Below are 21206 nucleotides of genomic sequence, written 5' to 3' on the forward strand. Positions count from 1 at the left end.
TAAAATAAACACCTAAATGTGTATTTTGTATGTTTTCTTTCCACTAGTCTGTTATGGATGAAAAATCGTCAGAAATCTCAAAATTGACCGGCGCATGAACACTTATGTCTCACATTAAGGTAATTTAAGAAAAATGTGTGAAAGAGATCTGAATACAAACACAGAGGAGGATATATGGGGAAAATATACATACAAACAGAATAAATATACACAGTTATTACGTATTATACAACACTTTAACTAAAAGAATGTGACTTGTGAGCGATAATTACTGTTAAAAGTGTCAAAGGGAAGCTGGTACTTTTCTGTTGTTGATGTTCTTTTGGTTGAATCTCTGCAAACATAACAGGAAGTAAATATTCCTACAACTTCTACAATGAAAAATATTCTGTTTATACTCTCTCAATTGTTTCCTGCTCTTTAATTTATTACTGTCTTCTCTTGGATTGCGTTTTGTTTCACAGGGTCCACCGTGATTATATGAAGATTTGTGTTATTTGAGTTTCCGTACCTCTGCGAGGTCGTACAGAGGCTCGACGACATCCCTCTCGATGGTGAGCTCGAACAACATGAGCTCGTGAGCGAGTTTCTCCTGCGTCTCGCCGCACAGCTTCAGCATCTTCCTGCAGCAGAAAAACAAGGAAAACATCAGAGAGCAGTCTCAGTTCTCCTGGATGACATGTTTATCTACTCATGCACTGTCTCTCAAAACTCTGTAATAAACACTGATGGATTTATGAGTTAATGCAGCGAGGTGACGTAACACTGAGTAACTCACAATACAGCTCAACATCAACTTAAGAAATACTTTTATTGACTGTATTCTTCTCTTTCAGTAACCTGAAATAATAAAAATAAATAAAACATGACGTAAATCATGTGCAAGTTAACTTGCACATGATTTAAGTCATGTTTTATTTAACAACAATTGTTGTGTTAGCAAAGAACGTTATTAAGTATTAAGAGGCTTTCCTGCTTGAATAAAGGTTGAATGATATATTGAATGTGAAATCAGCTCTAGATGATGAAAACGTTCCTTTCTATGTCGCCACTTTTAGAGAGAAAATGCAGCCAATGTTACAGATGATCAATGGTGTGTGTGTGTGTGTGTTCTCACCCGAGTAGAGATTCGTCCCCGAGCAGTGCCGCTCCCTCCACCATACATTGTGCTAGTGTTGTTAGAGGAAGCTTCTTCTGCACAAAAAGAAAACACAAACACACACAGACAAACAATCGATGAATCAATCTGTCGAATGTGTTGTTCAACCAAAATGCATTGATACGAACCGACGTGTTGCAACACGCACACACAAAGACTCAACCCTGAAGGAAAAATCCATCCTTTCATTCTCTCTAATGGTTCAAAGTCATCGATTTGTTTGCTGTTAATTGTGATGAAGGAGATACTTTGTAATGAAGCACATGAATCACATTTATATTATTAAAGTTACTGTGAGGAACTTTCATTTGTGTTGATTTTGTGGAGAAAAGTATTTCCAAGCACCAGACTCCCTTTAGAAAGCCTCTCATTTTACTGCAGCAGGGTCTGACAGTCTGCCCCTCTCAGTCCTGGTTCTGGTTCTCCCGTGCCTGGAGGGTCTTCCCTCCAGCGGGTCCAGCAATATGTCCTGGGTCTCCAGCAGCGTGGTGTCGGTGTCGGCTCCCAGAGAGGAGAAGCTCTGCTCCTGGAGGAGCTGCCGGGAGCTGAGCTCTCCTCCTCCATCCGGAGCTCCAACTGCAGGTTCAAGGCTGCAGGTGAAGATCTGGGTCTGTCCACGGTGGACCGGTCTCTGCTGGAGGATCTGGTTCTGTCCACGGTGGACCGGTCTCTGCTGGAGGATCTGGTTCTGTCCACGGTGGACCGGTCTCTGCTGGAGGATCTGGTTCTGTCCACGGTGGACCGGTCTCTGCTGGAGGATCTGGTTCTGTCCACGGTGGACCGGTCTCTGCTGGAGGATCTGGTTCTGTCCATGGTGGACCGGTCTCTGCTGGAGGATCTGGGTCTGTCCATGGTGGACCGGTCTCTGCTGGAGGATCTGGTTCTGTCCACGGTGGACCGGTCTCTGCTGGAGGATCTGGGTCTGTCCACGGTGGACCGGTCTCTGCTGGAGGATCTGGTTCTGTCCACGGTGGACCGGTCTCTGCTGGAGGATCTGGGTCTGTCCACGGTGGACCGGTCTCTGCTGCAGGATCTGGTTCTGTCCACGGTGGACCGGTCTCTGCTGGAGGATCTGGTTCTGTCCACGGTGGACCGCTCTCTGCTGGAGGATCTGGGTCTGTCCACGGTGGACCGGTCTCTGCTGGAGGATCTGGGTCTGTCCACGGTGGACCGCTCTCTGCTGGAGGTTCTGGGTCTGTCCACGGTGGACCGGTCTCTACTGGAGGTTCTGGGTCTGTCCACGGTGGACCGGTCTCTGCTGGAGGTTCTGGGTCTGTCCACGGTGGACCGGTCTCTACTGGAGGTTCTGGGTCTGTCCACGGTGGACCGGTCTCTGCTGGAGGTTCTGGGTCTGTCCACGGTGGACCGGTCTCTGCTGGAGGTTCTGGGTCTGTCCACGGTGGACCGGTCTCTGCTGGAGGATCTGGGTCTGTCCACGGTGGACCGCTCTCTGCTGGAGGTTCTGGTTCTGTCCACAGTGGACCGGTCTCTGCTGGAGGTTCTGGGTCTGTCCACGGTGGACCGGTCTCTACTGGAGTCTGAGCTGGAGGAGTTTCTGGTGAACCTGCATGATTTCATCTGGTTTCACCAGAATCCGACCCGGTGGCACCGATGACCAGCATTCAGAATAACTCTATAGAAACAGACTATCTTCTCTTTGATGGTCTCTTTACTGATGGAGGTCTGATAGAGGGTCAGGACTACACTGAGACTGGTTCAGAACCAGTTAGAAGTTCCTCGCAGTAACTTTAATCTAACACTTAACATTATTATTCGAATGTTTTCGGGTTTGATCCTCACCGAGGGCGACCTGACAGACTTTTTTTCCACGTCCACGCCCTGCTGGCCCTGCAGACAGGCAGTCAACTTCTTGTGCGTGCTGTGGGAAACCTGCTTGACGAGCTCCAGACGTTTCTCCACCTGTCGCAGAGAGAAAGAAAGCGCATGAGACTGGGAAACATACGGTGATTGAGTCATGTTTAAAGACAGACATGCACATGCAGCAAGCAGCCAGCTTCTCCTCAGCCGGGTGACACTTATACGAACACCATCACCTGTCGCTCCTAAATGCCTCTCATTTCATTATTAAACCAACTCAGTGGAACCGATGTGGAGGCATTAAATCAGATCAATTACAGCGCAGCGCCCCGAGTCAATCAGTGGGGACGTTCTGCCTTTTGTCTCTCAAAGAGCTTCAATTTCAGCGTCCATTAACGGCGCCTGAAGGCAGCTCAGAAAGCCATTTGTGAAAAGTAATTTAATGCACGCTGAATACTTTGCACGGATGATGATGTTTTTCCTGTGAGAGGCAGCAAAACACACACACACACACTTCATTGACTAGTACCTGTAGTAGGTCATCACTTAATACTTCTGTTTTTTCAGCCCTGGAAGAGAAGAGAAGAAGAAAAAGGAGGCTGTTAGAACGGATTAATTACATAACTGAGCAACACACACACAACATTTTGCTGAATTTCTGCACACATAATAAATTATTTTGCAGCCCGGAGCTAAAATGTTTACTTTTCATCTGTTTCAAGCTAATAAGAGTACAACTATAAAGTCTCTGGAAGTCGAGATCAACAAGCTGCTGACTCAGTTAATCTCTTTGTACATGTGACACCAATTTCAAGTCTATTTGTCCTTGAAGTGAGATCCTCCTCTGGTCGCTCCCTTGTTCTTTGATTCATTTCGATCTTAGTCGTCTTTAGTTGATTAGTCATTCTTTTTTAAAGTGATTATTTTGCATGATTATTCAAGGAGATTAAATTAGACTAATTGATGAATTGACAAAAACGTATGAGTGTTCGTCGACTAACCTAAATAAGTAAATAAATAGATTAAACATTAAATTTAATAAAAAACAGTAGAGAAAGACTCAATATACAATACAGAGAGAGAAAAATAAAACAGAAAATAAAAAGAGATCCGTCAATCGATTAAATTCAGGAGAGACAATCCTAAATCTGCACTAATGGTTCTTGTGGAGCTCGCGCTCCTCAACGTTGAAATATACTTTCTTATAGCTTTCATGATGAAGCTGGGACTCTACTTTGGATGAAAATATGTGGAAAGCTTGTTGATTCATTTCCAGACAAATCAATTAAATGTGATGAAACACAAGTTTTCAGCCATTTAATCAGCTCTGTGAGTCGGTGCTTTGAGCTACATGCTAACGTCAACAATGCTAACAAGCTAACAATGACAATGCTAACACGCCAACAACGACAATGCTAACAAGCTAATGTTTCATGTTTACCATCTCAGATCAGGCCGTGAGCTAACATTGCTCAAACAGGAGGAAATAGTGCATTTGTTGGGGACTATTTTCAGCAGCAGATGAATCCACATTTGGTGCTCTAGTGAGTGTTTGTGGCAGCAGGACGGTGTTTGTTTGATTCAGTCAAAATAAACTACAGTGTGTGCAGAAAATCAAGATATGAAAGTCAAGATCTACAAGAAAAGGAGGATTAATTCATCTCATTCAGATAAACTTCTGTTTCTCTATTACATATAGATATATAATTAATAAACTATAAATAAATGAACCACCAGTCACCAAAATACACGTTAACTTTACATTACATTACAGTCATTTAGCAGACGCTTTTATCCAAAGCGATTTACAATAAGTGTATTCAACGTCGGTTCTTCATCCTAATTCTCATTAGAGATACAACCAAAGACTATTTTCATTATTGATGAATCTTTATTCAGGAATCTTTATTAATAATTATATCACAAAAGTTCATAAATTATGAAAAATGCTTCCAAAAGCCTAAAGGCGATTTATTCAAAATTCCTTATTTAATTTGACCAACATCCAAAAACAAAAGATATTCAGTTTATTATCACATATGACACATTTAAGAAACTGAAAACAACAAATGTTTCATGTTTTTGCGTAAGAAATAACTAAAACAATAAATCAACTATCAGAATAGCTTCCTCGCAGTTAGATAGATAGAAAGATATAAACTTTATTCATCCCCAGGGGGAAATTAGTTAAAAGTTATGAACCATAACAGTTGTTTGTTCCTAAAAATGAACAATACAGAGAAGCACCTAAACGCTGCAGCTCAGCAGAGCAAAAACCAGAAGCGACGGCATTAAAACTAGAAACATGAAGCTGCAGAAGCATCTTCAGAGTCTTCACTGGCGTGTTGTCTCTTCAGAGTTAAAACACACGTTTGGTTTCATACTTTACAAGCTTCAGCAGTCGCAGACACAGAAATCGACATGGTTTGAAGAAAAACTCAACGATAAACAGGAAACAAAGCACCTGTACGGTGATTTACAACCGCTCCTGTTCACAGCAGCTGACAACGACAGGAAGTCATGTCAGTGACTCTTTTTCATCCCGGCATCTTATGACTTTTATGTCACCACCCTCCGATCAAGTCTTACAAATAGTAGAATTGATCATAACTTGTTAAACCTAGGCCCTTTGACCCAAAAGACTTCCTCATCGATGGATTACAATCAATAAAGCCAGAGCAAAGTAATCATTAGCCATTAAATACAACTTATGAACCCCAATAAAGGTTATTACAAAGTGGTACAAAACGAGAGATGAATAAATAGACATTATTTTTGCAAAACGGCATGAAATGCTATAAAGAACAGGTGCAATTAATCAAAATGCACCACGTTTTAGCTCATTTATGGATGTTTTTAAGAATCTAAAACATACAACATCTGTTCTTGCTGACGACAACAAACATCCAGGAAGTCGGCCTCACCTCCTGAACAACAAACCGACTTCAGTTTAAAATAAAAACCCTGGACTCACAGCGCAGAGCTGATCCTGCGTGAGGATCTAGTCCTGCTGATCCGCAGCTTTCTCCTGAACATCCCCTTAACCCCGATACAACAGCAGGGACACCACCTCCTGTTCAGCCAGGAGCTGAGTGACAATGAGGAGGTGAGAGAGAAGTGAAAGGAGATAGAGGGAGGAGAGAGGGGGGAGAGGGGAGGAGGGCGGCCTGAAGAATGAGACCTGACTATCTGGTCCTTTCACTACAATTGGTTTTCTCTCTTTCCATCATTCACTTCTGTCACACACACACACACACACACGCAAACACACACACACACACACACACACACACACACACACACACACACACACACACACACACACACACACACACACACACACCCACACACATCTTTAGCTGTCACACATTTCCACATCTTGCTATTATCTCTTTATCTCCTTCATCAACAGCAGTGGATGTAAAACCACATTCCCCGAATAGGAATGCAGCCTGCTTGTCGTTGTCCCTGCCCTCCGTGACTCTCTTGTCACTTTCTCTGATATACTCATAGTTATTAGAGGCCTCGGCGAAGCCTCACCCTTCGGCCTCATGACTCAGAACAAAGACCCGACATGCTCCTGTAACCATCGCTGCACACTTGTTTCACACGATGAATCAATTCTGGATGGAAAGTAATTAACCTCCTCCTGCTGTATGCTAATTACTGTTTCCAAGCAGCATGTGGACTTCAGTTACAATCATTCTTATTCGACATGATTAGTGCTCATAATGCCACCTGGCAGGTACGCATGGTGTGTAAAACGTATTCAGATCCGTTACCAAATACCACAATTTAAGTTTATTACATTTATTTGTTCAGATCGTGGTAGTGCACAATAACAGGAAAAGTAACGTACTTGATGCTTGAAATCAAATTTCCTTCTATATTCCTCGTCCTCTAAACTAAAAACAAACAACTTTTGTAAATGTTGTGGTAATATGGTAAAGATGCGACAGTAATCGTGAAATATAACAATTTAAATACGACTAAATAGAGGTAGCATAGTGAACTTAAAGGCCTTACATACCCACAGCTTTATTTATTTATGACATCTATTCAGGATGAACAGGACTAACCTGACGAGAGGAAAACACACCTGTGTGTGTGTGTGTAGGGCCTTTAATTAGCTAGAAACGCTGTATGAGAACAGCCAGCAAGGATTCATCCTGTTGGGATCATGAATATCTGCACATCATTTGATGAAAATCCATCCAGTAGCTGCAGAGATTTAGCTAAAATGGCAAAATCTCCCTTTAAATGTGGTGTAGTTTGAAGTATGAAAGAACCAGACCCTTAAAGTCCTCACATGCACATCTTCATGCATCAGCCACCAAAGAACCATATCATTATAATCATATGAACCAGAGCCATGCTGCTCAATCTGAGGCCTCATAAATATACTGAATCGCCAATAACTAGATTCCAGCTCTGAGTGTGTGTGTTTGTGACAGCATGCACGGATGTGGCTGTCTCTCTGTGTGTGTGTGTGTGTGTGTGTGTGTGTATATATGTGTGTATTACTACTACAGAGCGCCTTGGTTTTACTGCTGACAGAGATTCAGAGGATCTCCCAAGGCGGCTATTAGCCAGATGCACACGAGGAAGACACATCAGAGGCTGAATGCCACCACATATTTTATGCCTGCAGCATCAGATGGGAGGTGCTGGGTGTGTGTTGTAGTGCGTATCAACGACTGGTCTTCTTGTGTGTGTCTGCGTCAGAACGTATAGATCTATTTTTAGTTGATGCCAGAATCGCCATCATTTATAGAAGAGGATGGAGAACTCGTAATGAATGTTCTTTATGTTGTGTGTTGATTAACACTCAGAGATTGAGACCATAAACTCATGTTTACAATGTTTACTGAGGTAATAAATCAAGAGAGAAGTAGAGTCAGTTTCTCATAGACTTCTATACAACCAGAGGAGTCGCCCCCTGGTGGACACTAGATAGAATGCAGCTTTAACACATGAAGCACTGGATCCACTCGGCAGAACCGGAGGTTGCCATCTGCCTCAGTCTAACATAAGACGAGGAAGCCGAGCTGCCCTGTTGTCTTGTTAATCACAATAAAGGGGAAGTGTCTGTGTACGTTTTGATAGTTTGTTTATTGGATTAAATCCTAAATGGCAGAAACGACAAACACCTTGCACCGTCGCCTCCGTTGCAGTTTGGTTGAATTTTGCGTATTCTTGCTCTGCTGTTAGTTAGCAGTTGGCTTTTTTCTTTTAATAACTGATGACTGTACATTTAGATTATGGACCCAGTAGAAGAGGTGAAATGCTGCCCTCCATTTGTTTGGAGCATGTGGTCAGATCTTACACATCGCTCCTTTAAAAACAAACCTGCACACAGCTGCACATTGTGTTTTATGACGTTTTATGGTAAAATGATCACCAAACTGTCTGTTTTAAACAACACTGACTTCTAGTTCAGCTGTGACCTGCTGAACAAACTAGAGTTGTCTGCACACACAGTTTTCCTGACAACTCATTTAAAACAAGCCTCTTTATTCCCGTTTCTTCCACTAAACCTACAAAAATAAGACTCAAAATAAAGGGGAATTGTCTGTATTAATGAAACCCTTTTTGAGAGAAAAGTACATAAGGATGTGAGTTGAAGGTCTCAGGTGTTATTAGTCCACTCATCAAAGAGAAGCTGTCTGGACCTCTCATCAGTGTGGCTCTCTGTCTGAGCTGGAAACAGTTTAATGGCTGATTAATGTGGTCTGACAGTGAAACGTGACATCAGTGTTGCAGTAATGCCTGGATTCACGCCGGCTGTCTCCTCCCTCATGTGGGAGTCTCACATGTTTGTGTTTGTGTGTTGACTCATAATTCATGTGTACATACGGTGTGTGTGTGTTGCACAAATTGCAGCTTGCATGTTGCAGATTTTACCAAATTACCAGCAGACGGTACCGACGATAGGCTCCAGCGAAGCTCTCGGCTGCATCGCCGAGGAGGGAAGAGGTCGACCGGTATCCACAGCGACAGCATGACCTCACTTCTCTGAAGACGTGAGAGAAGAAGGAGGAGCTGCACTCTCACAGATCACCGCCTTTCAGCGGGACGAACAACAAAACACTGTCACCTGCTTGAGTTATTTTCACAGCAACACCATCGTGAATATAAAAGGGCGCTTTTGTTTCTCGCCCTCGGTGTGTTTTTCTGACTCTGCGAGCTTATTTTCTCTCCTCACAGCTATTAGTCATGCTGTGGAATTGTTGAGGATGTGATGAGAAGTTGGCAGGAGATTCTCCTGCAGAGACGAGTCCAGCGAGCTCCTCCTGCCAGATCTCTGGGGGTTTGTTTCCTCGGCGAGTGACGACGAGGCCAGGAGAATCTTTCACGTTTTTATGTGAGGAGCGCAAGGAAAACAAAGTAGAGATAAAAAACGAGCGAGAGCATCGACCGGTTTGCCAAACTATGTGAGACCTTCACACACCCTGTCGCTGGCTCTGACCCAACTCCTGAGAGCGAGGATAAACACAGCAGCCACTTTCACCAGATGTTCGGTTTTCTCTGGGACCGGCAGAATTTGTTAACATGGATTTGCATTTAAAGCAGCCGCTATTAGCTAATTGGCCCAACAGGGTTTTACCTGCACAGTCCCTGAATCTTTAAATCTAAATGATGCAGCAGCTCCAGAGGAGTCCCATCAAAGAGCTGAAAGCCAGGACGTTCTAGACCTGTTAATTAGGATTTTTTCTTAATTGTTATTTTCAATATTGGTTAATCTGTCAGTTAATGTCTTTATTAGACATAAAATACAAAAAAACACCAAATTTGCTGAGTTTAAACTGCTTGTTTTGTCCGACCATCGGTCTAAAACTCAAAGGTATTCCAAATAGAAAACTTATCTCATCATAGAAACACAAAAAACATGAAGAAACTGCTTGAAGAAGACCAAAACTTGAGCTCTGGACCACAGACTTTTTTTAAGAAGTGTTTTAAGAAGTGTTTTTAAGAATCACTGTGTAGCACCGCCCTAAAGCATCCCCTGCTTTATGGTCTGTTTGACTCTAAATGGACCATAATTTACGAAATGAACATCATGCTGTATTGAAGAAGACTTGAAACTCAAGATTTCTTCTCACAAAATATTGGATTATTTTGGTGTTAAGATGTTGAACCACACGGAGAGAGTCCGGATGGGTCCCTCACTTCCTGTCATCTGTCTATAATAAAAGCTAAACATGACCCAAAAATACTTTAATAAATAAATAAATTAATTAATTGACCCCTTCGGGCATCTAAAAATGCTTAAATTACACAATCCGCAAAGGAAAAATCACTCATATTAATCATACTAACTCATAATAATATTGGAATAATGAATCTGCACATATTAATTCTCTCTCCTCTGAACAACAATTGGGGTTTGGTGTGTGGATCCGGGGTCGTTGTCCTGAGTCCGAATGTTTCCACGTTTCAGTGTCTCTGGTGTCGAGCAGCAACATCAGACCAGCTGTGTAACAACATGAAAACAAAGTCAGGAGGTCGGATCGCATGTCGACACGAGGGAAACACCACGGGTCGAGTGAGGGAGAGAGCAGTCCTGGAGGGCAACGCTGTCACTGTGGTCTCACGAGAGCATCGTGTGTGTGTGCGTGTGTGTGTGCGTGTGTGTGTGTGTGTGTGTGTGTGAGGGATGCTGGCTCAGAGAAAACACTTGCTTTTAATTGTAAAGTTTCATTTTCATTGTTAAGTTTGATTTGTTTGGAAAAGCTGCACCATCAAGACTAAAACTAAGTAGTATTCAGATATTTGACTAAAGTAAAAGTAGCAATGCTACTGTATAGAAATACTTTGTTACACGTAAAATATTTGCTTTTAAGACAATACTCAAGTAAAAGAACAAACATTCACTATAAGTACTCATTCTGCAGAATGGCCTATTTCCGAATCTTATAAAGTGGAAATACTCAAGTAAAGTACCTCAGAATTGTACTAGTACTTGAGTAAATGTAGTGACATTCCACCTCTGCTTCTTTCGCTCGTTAATCGATTACATTTACAGGAAATTAACTATTTTAATGATCAATTAATAATTTGAGTAATTTTTCAAGCAGAAATGTCTCAATTTAAACATAATATTTTGGGTTTTGTGGTTGTTAGTGAGACGAAACAAGACGGTTGAAGATGTCCACTTTATACATAAAACAACAAATCAGTGAACAGAGAAGATGATCCGCAGATGAACGACAATAAAAGTTTTTGTTACAGCACTCCGGCCTCCATACTCTTACTTACGACTGTATTTTTAGCTGCACTGAAATACTGATACCATCAGACCATGAAGCATTAAAGTTTCAGTCAGAGCCGGAATCCGTCCTCCGTCTTCAAAGAAACATTCACATCTGATCTCAGTTCTTCCTCTTCTTTCCTTCGTCATCAGTCAGAAGATCAGCTGTTTGAACGTATACATGACCTTTTCAAGTAGATTTATTGTGTTAAAAATAAACCTACTTCTATTCTCTTTAACCTCGTGTGTTCATTGTGATCTCATGATGAAACAGAGCTGATTGTCTTCCTTTGAAGCGTACCGACACCTTTAATATATAAGCTATACATTAATCCACCTTTGTGTGTTTTTCTGCTTTTTCATCCCTTAAACAGAGGACGTATATATTCGTCTTTTCTTGTTAATATTCAGTTTGGTGTTCTGGGCTATTTTCAGTCCCAGGAGGTGGAAAGTGAATCTGTGTGAGGCTTTAAAGGAGTGCACGACCTCCTGCGGTAGATTTTTTTTATTTTAATTTTTCTAGGCTTTGCTCTGTTTTGTTGCCTTGTCAATCGTTGCGGTCGATGGGGGGCCGAGGTACTCCGGGTGAATCTGGAATGAGTCTGGAATTGTATCGAGCCGAGAAAAAGCCGTGGGATTTAGTTCTCCTCCGGGAAAAATAGCAAAGTCTCTGGAGAGAGCCGGACCCGGACGCTCGAAACCTTTGGCTGTGAGCAGCATTTAGATTTTGGGGGAAAAGGCTTTAACCCTCCAGGATGTGTTTTGTTATCTTGTGTTGAAGCGGTTTACTATGCAGCGTGTGCTCTGCATGGACACCAGCATCAAGGTGGTCCGTTGTAAACCGCACGAGGCTGAATGTCAGAGTGGAATTTTCTCTAAAAACAGATTGTTGAGACGGAGCTGACTGTTTTAATGCATTAACTGTCATTTGGGACACGTTTTTAATATTAACCAGCAATTCCTCTTTGTGACAGTTTTCTTTCTCAGATGATATAATTATGTTTTATTGTAAGATAAACAAATCAATTCAACCAACACGCAATTTAAACCTGTTTTAATTGTGTTATTAAAAAAGTGTATCTGACTGTTTGTCTTTAGGGTCCAACTAAAATGAAACTGCATGGTCACATCTGCTCTGTAAATTAGAAAAATGTCGTTAAGAAACAAATCATAAAATGAAGACATTTCAATTTGTTCTTCATGGAACCCTTAGTCGTAAAGAGGAACACTTGAAAAACCCTTTCTCCAAAAAAGAGGGTATTTCAGAAGCAATCGGTTCGAGATAGAACCTCAGCCCTTCAGGGAGAACTCATTCAGAACCCTGATTGCTGGAGCTACTACAGCTTGTAACTCCCTGTTTTTACATTTCTTCTTCTTAAAACTGTCTTCTTTAAACTTGTTTCCCCTTGCTTCTAGTCTTTATGCTAAGCTAAGCTAACTGCCTCACGTCTGTGTTTTTGATGCACAGATACGAAAATGGTTTCATTCTTATCATGAAACTCTCAGCTAGAAACTGAATGTTATAGTTGAGCCGTATAAAGCTGTATAATACTTCATGCGGTGCACCGATAGTTCACTCATTGCTGAGCGGTTTCTTGTTCAGTCTAGTTGCTGCCAGCGACCGTCTGCAGTTTATACATCCAGCTCTGTGTTCACTGAAAGCTGTGTTTTATATTCAGGCTTTGATCAAATTACTGAAAAATAGAACAATCTATAAATAAAACACGGTTGAAAAAAAGACATTTTATGTCTTTCATGTGCAAAAGGCAGAAACACTTGAGAAGCTTATCTTCATGACATGAAGCTCAGATCTAGGTTCTTCTGAGAGGATCTTCTCTAAAGGCTGCTTCATGATTTCTCATTCCACCCCCCACTGCACACAGCCGCTGAAGTGGAGCAGCACATCACCTTGAAACCAAAAGAAGACGTGTGTGAGAATGCAAACAGAGAGAGGACGATGCAGATCTTCTGCCGCTCAGCCACCGGCGTCGTCACCTCAGGCCACGGCTCCGAGGAAGGACTCTACTTCCCTCCGCCTCTACATTCTTCTTCACACGGCATTCTCCTCTTTCCACGTTTCATCCGTCTATCCTCTTCATCGCCGCCTGCAACACCTGCTGCCATAGCAACCACAACCTACCCCCCCCCTCCCTCCATTTGTGGTGAGAGGAGAGAAGCATGCTGGGTAATCTGACTTCACCTGGAACATTTCTCCTAGGGGGATTTCTCTGCCCTTGAACCATTTTTGTCCTCCTCATACACCGATCCCCCTCCTGAAGATGGACTGAATGACATATTTAATGCACCTGTTCAAATCTAAACCTACTTGTCGTCCAGACGAACACATCATTGCTGCGGTATTGATCGGCGCTGGTGGCAGACAGCCGTCCGTCCGTCTGTCGCAAGGCCGGCTTTTCACTTCCTTACTTCTGAATTAAGAACACAACTAAATAGGCAGTAGATGAAATATAAAGTGTGTAGAATGTGTGCCGTGTAGCAGTAAGCATGTGGTGGCTTGTTTGTGTACGAGTGATCATCGAGGGACGAAGTCCCGCCCATTCTGGTTGACCACCATGGGACCTTATTTTGGAGAGAGAGACACAAATATTAGTTTTATCCGTTTGAATCGTGCCATAAATTACACGTTTGTCAATTCAAAAGATAAATTTGTACATGAAGAAAGTCTGTAGACTGTGAAAATACGTAATTAAAGAGACAACACACCCAAAAGTGGACTAATCTACATAATTGTTCCAAAATAAGGTCCCATAAAGGACACCAGAAGGGGTGGGGCTTAGCCTCCCTACAGCTCTAAGAAATTAGGTTTTGCTCCTTTCGTGTTTGCAAATGGGGTGGACAAAATACTAGAAACACCACCACTCGCTACGACTTCAATAATAAACATAATAAAATAAGTTTCTGACAACTGAAAATGTGTAACGTTTGTAAAAGTAGAATTGATGGCGGGACTGTTGCATTAAATAGTGCAGCTTTAACTTTTAAAGTGTGTGTCTTCACTAAGTCATATATCTGTGCAGTAACCACAGTCGACTGGATGCAGTCCTCACAAATCACTGCCAGCTTTGCAGTTGTTTTAAGTCGTCTTTCAACCCTTTTTTAGTTTCTGGTCTTCTGCCAAAAGTTTGGACCCGAGGAAGAAGAGAAACAAAAGAGAGCAGAGTCATTTTACAAGAACAATCTGTATTCTCACATCTTGTTATCGTCCCCCCCCCCCCCCCGCTTCTGTGTTCATCACTGCCTCCTCCTCTTCTCTCTCTTCTCGCCGTGCCAGTGGGAATTCCACTGTGACGACAGAAGCTGATGCTGCAGCAAAGTCCTGACTCTGCTGCTGCGGCTTTGATTCGGGATGCTGAAGCGTCCTTGATGTGTCAAACAATTAACAAAAAGCTGCAGAGAGAGGAGCATGTCGGGAAGATGGAGGGCCTTCAAATGAATAGTCTCTGAATCAAAGGCAACCATTGAGTTTCTTGCGAACGTTTGCTTTTGTCCCCTTTGATTTCAATCTTCTTTTTTTCAAAATATGAACCATGTGTTGTTCAGCCTCTCCCTTCCTCAGCTGTGACCTCCCTTCATGCTGCGTTACGAGGACCAAATCCCCCGAGTGGAAAACGTCAGCACCACAACATTAACAGCTGACCTTCTCTTCTCCCCTTACTCGTGCAGCTATGCAGACACTCGGCAGCAGCATGCATGTTTTATTTTAAAAAAGAAACATTTTCCAGGCCCAAGCTGGGAGAAAAAGCAGCATTAAAAGCCTTTAGTTTGAGATATTTATGCTTAAAATTGCAAACTTCTTTTTCAAAATTTCAATTTTATGCATCAGAACATTGCGCCCTGTGTGTCAATATGTTCTCTCTACCTCTGATATTCCCTGACTAGACACTTTGTCCAGTATTCAGCTGCTTTTTGTTTTTACAGAAAGCCACTGTGCCATTTGGGCATCCAGCAGCACGGCAGGTACATTATGCTGCAGCTATACGGCTTCAAAATACAGTTCGTATCACATTCACTCCCCTCGGGGAGACGCGTGGTCAAAGTATTATCAAATCTTGCCTCCTGCTGGTAATTGAGGACATGACACATTTGAATCATCTGCCGTCTATGCAGACATCGTCCCACTCTATTATGCAGGAACATTTGCAAATATAATACTCACAGGACTGTGAGGTCAAGAAGAAGTCCGAAAAAAACTCACTTTTGCAACTGACAGCAGTTTGTTTTGCCTTGTTTTTGTCTTACTGCAACGTGTGTGTGTGTGTGTGTGTTTGCGTGTGCGTGCGTGCGTGCGTGCGTGCGTGCGCACATGTGTTTGAGTGTGTGACTTGACTTCAAATTAAGGATAATATTGTTTCCTTTTCTGCTGGATATGTAAACAGACATGTATGCTAATATTAGGATTAGCAACCACAAGCTACTGGTCATACCAGATCAAGTGAGGCTGCTGCAGCAAAACCCCTGAATGTGTTGAACTGAGCCAATGCTGTCTTAAAGCTGCATTCTCTCTAGTGTCCACCAGGGGGCGACTCCTCTGGTTGTATAGAAGTCTATGAGAAAATGACTCTACTTCTCTCTTGATTTATTACCTCAGTAAACATTGTAAACATGAGTTTATGGTCTCAATCTCTAGTTTCAAGTCTTCTTCAATGCAGCATGATGTTCATTTAGTACATTATGCTCAGTTTAGAGTCACACAGACCATAAAGCAGGGGATGCTTTAGGGTGGGGCTTACTGTGATTGACAGGTCTCTACCAGAGACGTATACTGCGTCTCTACGTCACTCCTCAGTCCACATATGATCACTTCCTGTTCACTGGTTGCAAAAAATCCAAGATGGCGACGGCAAAAATGCGGGAGCTCGAGGCTTCAAAACTATAGTTTACGAACCGATGTTTGACGTCACGGTTACTTTCTGTACTTCTTATATTCAAGCTATGCTTCAAGTTTGGTTAGCATTCAAAAATGATGAATTATACGGGAAAAGTCTTGGACTTCGTCCAAAAAAATATGTTTTCAAACTGTAGCTAAAAACAGAAATATTGAATAAACAATTCTACATTGCTTTCCCCCTCTGGACAGGAACTGCATGACATACAGTTGAGCAATGCTGGATTTTTATTTTTTAGTTATTTTCAATATTACAACTTCGGTCTTCTCGGACAGAACCCGGAAGTTCCAGTTTCACTTTGACTCGCCGTATCCGCAGGGTTTAGAGAAGTAGTAAAGATAAACTGTCCCAGATGCTCTGGATTTAGGCTCTGCAGAGAGGAAGTGTTCGGTAAACCTTTCTGACGTTGATCTGTAAAGATTAGTGTGTATCAAGGCAATTAATGTCCCATTAACAAATGAGGTAGATTTCATAGGTAAAACCCTACAGGCATCGTGCGTTTCACCGTCTTACAAAGAGCTGTGACTAAACCATTTTGTGCTCTCAGCGTGCGGCACTGTCGAAGGAAGTCTCTTTTCCATCACCGGCTTTTCTTTCTAACACTAGAACACACACATACGAGCACAGCACGAGTCTTTCCCTTTCATTTCTTCACTCGTCTCTTTCTCTCTCTGCATTTCACCGTCATTTTAAGGAACCCCACAACGCCTGATGAAATACAAAGAACCAGAAATTCCTCTTTAATCCAAACACTGCAGATGAAGCAACAACTTGCCTCGGGCTCTTCTGAGCTCCTCTGGGGTTTTTCCTTGGACCCGTTACTGCGAGCTGCACCGACACACACAGCCCCTAATAAAGCAAAAACCATTAAAACCAGAGAGACAGAGAGAGAGGGATATTTATGGAGCTTCCCCGCAAGGCCTCGCTTCCTCGTTGCGACCCACATTCCACATTCTGTGACGGTGAAATATTCATCGCAGTTATCAGGCAGCTGATCAGGATGCAGACCGTGTGTTGTGTTTGGAAATGCATCATGCAGGGAACATTGAATATTTGAACAGCAAAACAATAAGTGTGTGACATGTTCCTCTGGACTGTAATCTCCCTTCACCGGAGTCAATTTTCCACCATGACTGCGTGAAACATGCATGTATCATCAGCCAGTGAAGGTCGCTGATGCAGGAGGAAGGGGAGACGAAAAGAAAAGATATGGAGACGCAGAAAGAAAGAAAATCTCACCGCGTTTGCCTCTGAACCAAACGTAATCTTTCAGTTGCTATGCTTCATCTGCTGTTTTCAAAATGTCAGCTGTGATTTCATTAGGCGTCATAATGCTCTCCGAGCGGGCACCGGATGCCTTTAGAGGCGAGGCCCCCTCAGGCAGCATAACCTGGTCCCCCTCATCTGTCTTCACACACACACACACACACACACACACACACACACACACACACACACACACACACACACACACACACACACACACACACACACACACACACACACACACACACACACACACACACACACACACACACACACACACACACACACACACACACACTTTGTTCAACACTGGAACGACATGAGACAAAAGGCTCATGAGGTGACGCTGCATTAGTTAGTGGAGCTACTGTTACTGCAATTCAGCAGAAAATGCAGAGCTGATGGGCGGAGGCGGGAACACAGAAGAAAAAGACTGCATTAGAATTTGATGGAGGAAGACTGAAGACTAACACACCAGAGAAAAGTCTGCTTCGCCGCATGCACTGGGAACAGCACCTGCTATGTTATTAGGGAGCATATGTTGCATTTCTCAGCTACAAGTCATCGAGGGCGCTTCACTACAGGAGGGTCCAAAGAAAAACAGAAGAGGCAGTGACGTATTAAACGACAACATTTGCTGATGAGAATAAAAGAGGAACAGTTACAAACTACAGCATTTGTCTTGGTGGAGATAAGCACAGTTTAGCATCTCCTGCGTTTTGGCTCTATGGATGGAAATAATGTCAGTCCACCACTTTGGTACACAATGATATATGTAGACACCTATTGGATGGATTGACAAAGTTTTTTGACATCCTTTTTGTGCTTTCATCAAAAGGATTCCTGATCTCAGACAGAACGCCAAAATATTATCTATGAATGAGCCGAATGAAAGAGAAATGTTCCTCTCATATTCAAGAAATCCAAAAAGTATTTTATGGAACTGGACGGCTCACAGGATGTTTGACCCAAACAGACTTAAGTTTATAGTCATGTGAACATTCCCAAAGCTGAGATGTTGGTAACCTTCCACTGAATCGCCACTTGCATGTATCCAACTGCAATACAATGAAACCAGAATGACTTGTTTTTAACATTTGTTTATCTATTCTATGAACTGTGAATGTTTAACAGTTTAACATTCTCAATCATCTGTGAGAACCTGAGATTAAACCGATGTGAATGTGCAGAAACCTTTCTTGTTTGGAGTCCCGACAGTAATTACTATTTGCAGCGCTACATAAATGACATTTTCCATGATTCGTGTTCATTCTCAGTCGGCTGAGCGTGGCGTCGGTGTGTTGCAGCTCTGCAGAGATCCATCCATCCTGAGACGAGACGGAGGGGGAAGCCTGAATGTGAGAGTCATCACCTGCATCGTTTACCTCAGTCGGAGTCTGCTGAGGATGACCCACAGACTTCAAGATGCCATCTTAGTTAGTCTGCATCAATACACATTGTTAAAGCAGTTATATATATATTTAAAGGGGCACTCCACCACCACACTACTCATGTAGAGCACGAAAACCGCTTTATAACGCACCAAGTGCATTACTTCAAGGACCGTACTTAAGTACTAATTTGAGGTACTTGTACCTCATTTAAGTATTTTCTTCTCATGCCACTTTAGTCGATTCAATTTTCACAGCGTGGTATTAGTACTTTTACTTAAGTAGAGGATCTGAATACTTCCTCCACCACTGGGGGTCATGGAGGTTATCTCTTGTTGGACGATGGGCTTAGCAGACGAGGAGAGAAGGGACTCACGAAGTAATGAAAGTATGTGAATAATATTTCCTACATTTTACATATTTGGAACCATCCAGAAAATAATGCATTCTCATGATATTGTCCTTGTAATATTAAAAGGTTACATAAAGTAAGACACGCAATGTAACTTGAATTGTTATTCAAACACGAACGCAACTTGAAATCGAATGTAGTTTTACTGATCGATGTTCAAATCCAGCATGTTTTTTGGGAGAATATTGACTGTAAATAAAGTCAGACATCAAATAGTTTTTTTTGTGTCTGCATGAGTTTCCTTTCTCTCCTGCAAATATCAATATTTAGTGTCCTTATTGTTTTTCTTTAACCCCACGACGTCTTGACGCAGCAAACAAACAAATAGAATAAACAGTTCGACGACATTTCATCACTTAATTAATTTTGAATTAAGTGCGTCGCTGTTGTGACCTGCAGGTTGAGTCGATGTGAGAAAAGCAGGAAACCAAAAGCAGAGAAACCCACTCAGTCAACAAACTGGGTCAGAGCTCTGAAACGCCAGAGGAGCCGCCTGAATCCCTCACTCATACTTTTGAGTAAACTTCATGAAAGGAAAGAGATTTGTCTACATTATACATCAAATCATGATTCAACATATTAATTATTGCAATAACCTTCAGCCACATGCTCTGTTCTGTAAACGCTGAACGGCCTTCTGATGAATGCTAACGTCTCACTCGGTCCACGACGTCGCATCGATGATGACCGAACGCCTCAGCGACGCGGCCGCCGCGTACACAGAAAAGACCTTCGAGACAACTTAAGATGACAGTAAATCAGCTCAACGCGCCGTCACGGAGACGAAAGGTTGACAAAGAGCCGCACCGAGTGACATGAAAACCTCGATGCATGACGAACAGCATGCAACCCAGCAGCTACTGCACAGACATGTCGTCCCCGAGAGAAGAGGAAGGTCTACGGCAGCTTTTTGTTGTGAATAAACTCATTAGTCTTTGTTTCACAGTTTGTTCAATTCTAAGCCAAATACACTGTAGAAACAAATGCTCTACTTTAACATCTGTGAGATTTCTGGGATGCTTTTAAACTTTTTACGTTTTATTAATCCGACAATGCCACATCCCAGTATACAGTTTATATATATATATATATATATATATATATATATATAAAAACTCCCACCAATTCAGCTAATATAGTCTACAGGTAAACAAACCATGAACTCTTTTAGCTTTAAGCTTTGAACCTATCGACCTGAACTGCATGTGGGTGAATGTTTGAAAGAGGAGTTGGAGTCGGGGTGTTTCCTGGAGCCAGTTTCATACAGTAGGAGTTCCCTTTTCATGACTCAGCTGCTGAGTCATAAAGTACCTGCCAAACTAACACAAACACGCCATTCGTCTCTGCAGATATGCTATTCCAAACCACACAATGCAGATTATGCAATGACACTTTTAAATCTCCATTTAGCTTTTTCTTTTTGTTGACAATCGTGCTGCTAATCCCGCCGAGAATCAACAGGTCTGTGAGCACATTTCTGCACATTGCAGTTACCTCTAGGTGGAATTTCAATGTGATTTCAATGCAACAGGACACAACTGAAAGTAATAATTATTTAAATAATGTATGTACCGTACATATAAATACAATTTGGGGCTATTCATTAATATCTCTCACTGCATATTTTATTCATATTTTTCTAAAGCCTTATTTATACATCATCTTTTTGTACTTTCTTCAAAGCCTTTTGAATTGCATTGTTGCTTGTAGATCATTTCGTAGCTGAACAATCTATAAAATGACAAAAATCAGCTGTTTCTAGAACGCATTGATGTCTTAAAATAGCTCATTTATTTTGCCCAAAAACCGCAAAGTGGCTCAATTTCCTTAATTTTTGGCCTGATAAGTTACTGAAACAACCACTTGACGTTCCTTAATGATAAGAGTCCCCTTATCTATTTATTTAGAGATCTCCACCTTCGGGATCCAAACATGTCCCCCCTTTTATTACATCAAAAACAATCTTTCCTTATCAGTTGCCAATGCCTCTCGTACGTTAAAC

The 21206-nt window shown here is 42.1% G+C and overlaps 1 protein-coding gene across 1 annotated transcript in view; it reads right to left on the reverse strand.

The window, feature by feature from the left end:
• The window catches only part of LOC306794818 (rho GTPase-activating protein 44-like), a gene marked incomplete at its 5' end in the record, with an annotated part of 63190 nt that overhangs the window by 27616 nt on the left and 14368 nt on the right, over positions 1-21206 (reverse strand). The window contains 4 exons of the mRNA XM_079293039.1: positions 512-623; positions 1118-1194; positions 2975-3079; positions 3507-3546. Coding sequence (XP_079149165.1) covers positions 512-623; positions 1118-1194; positions 2975-3079; positions 3507-3546 — 334 coding nt within the window. The remainder of the gene's footprint in view (positions 1-511; positions 624-1117; positions 1195-2974; positions 3080-3506; positions 3547-21206) is intronic.

Source organism: Melanostigma gelatinosum (assembly GCF_949748355.1).
Source record: "Melanostigma gelatinosum genome assembly, chromosome: 21".
In the NCBI taxonomy this organism is placed as follows: Eukaryota; Metazoa; Chordata; class Actinopteri; order Perciformes; family Zoarcidae; genus Melanostigma; species Melanostigma gelatinosum.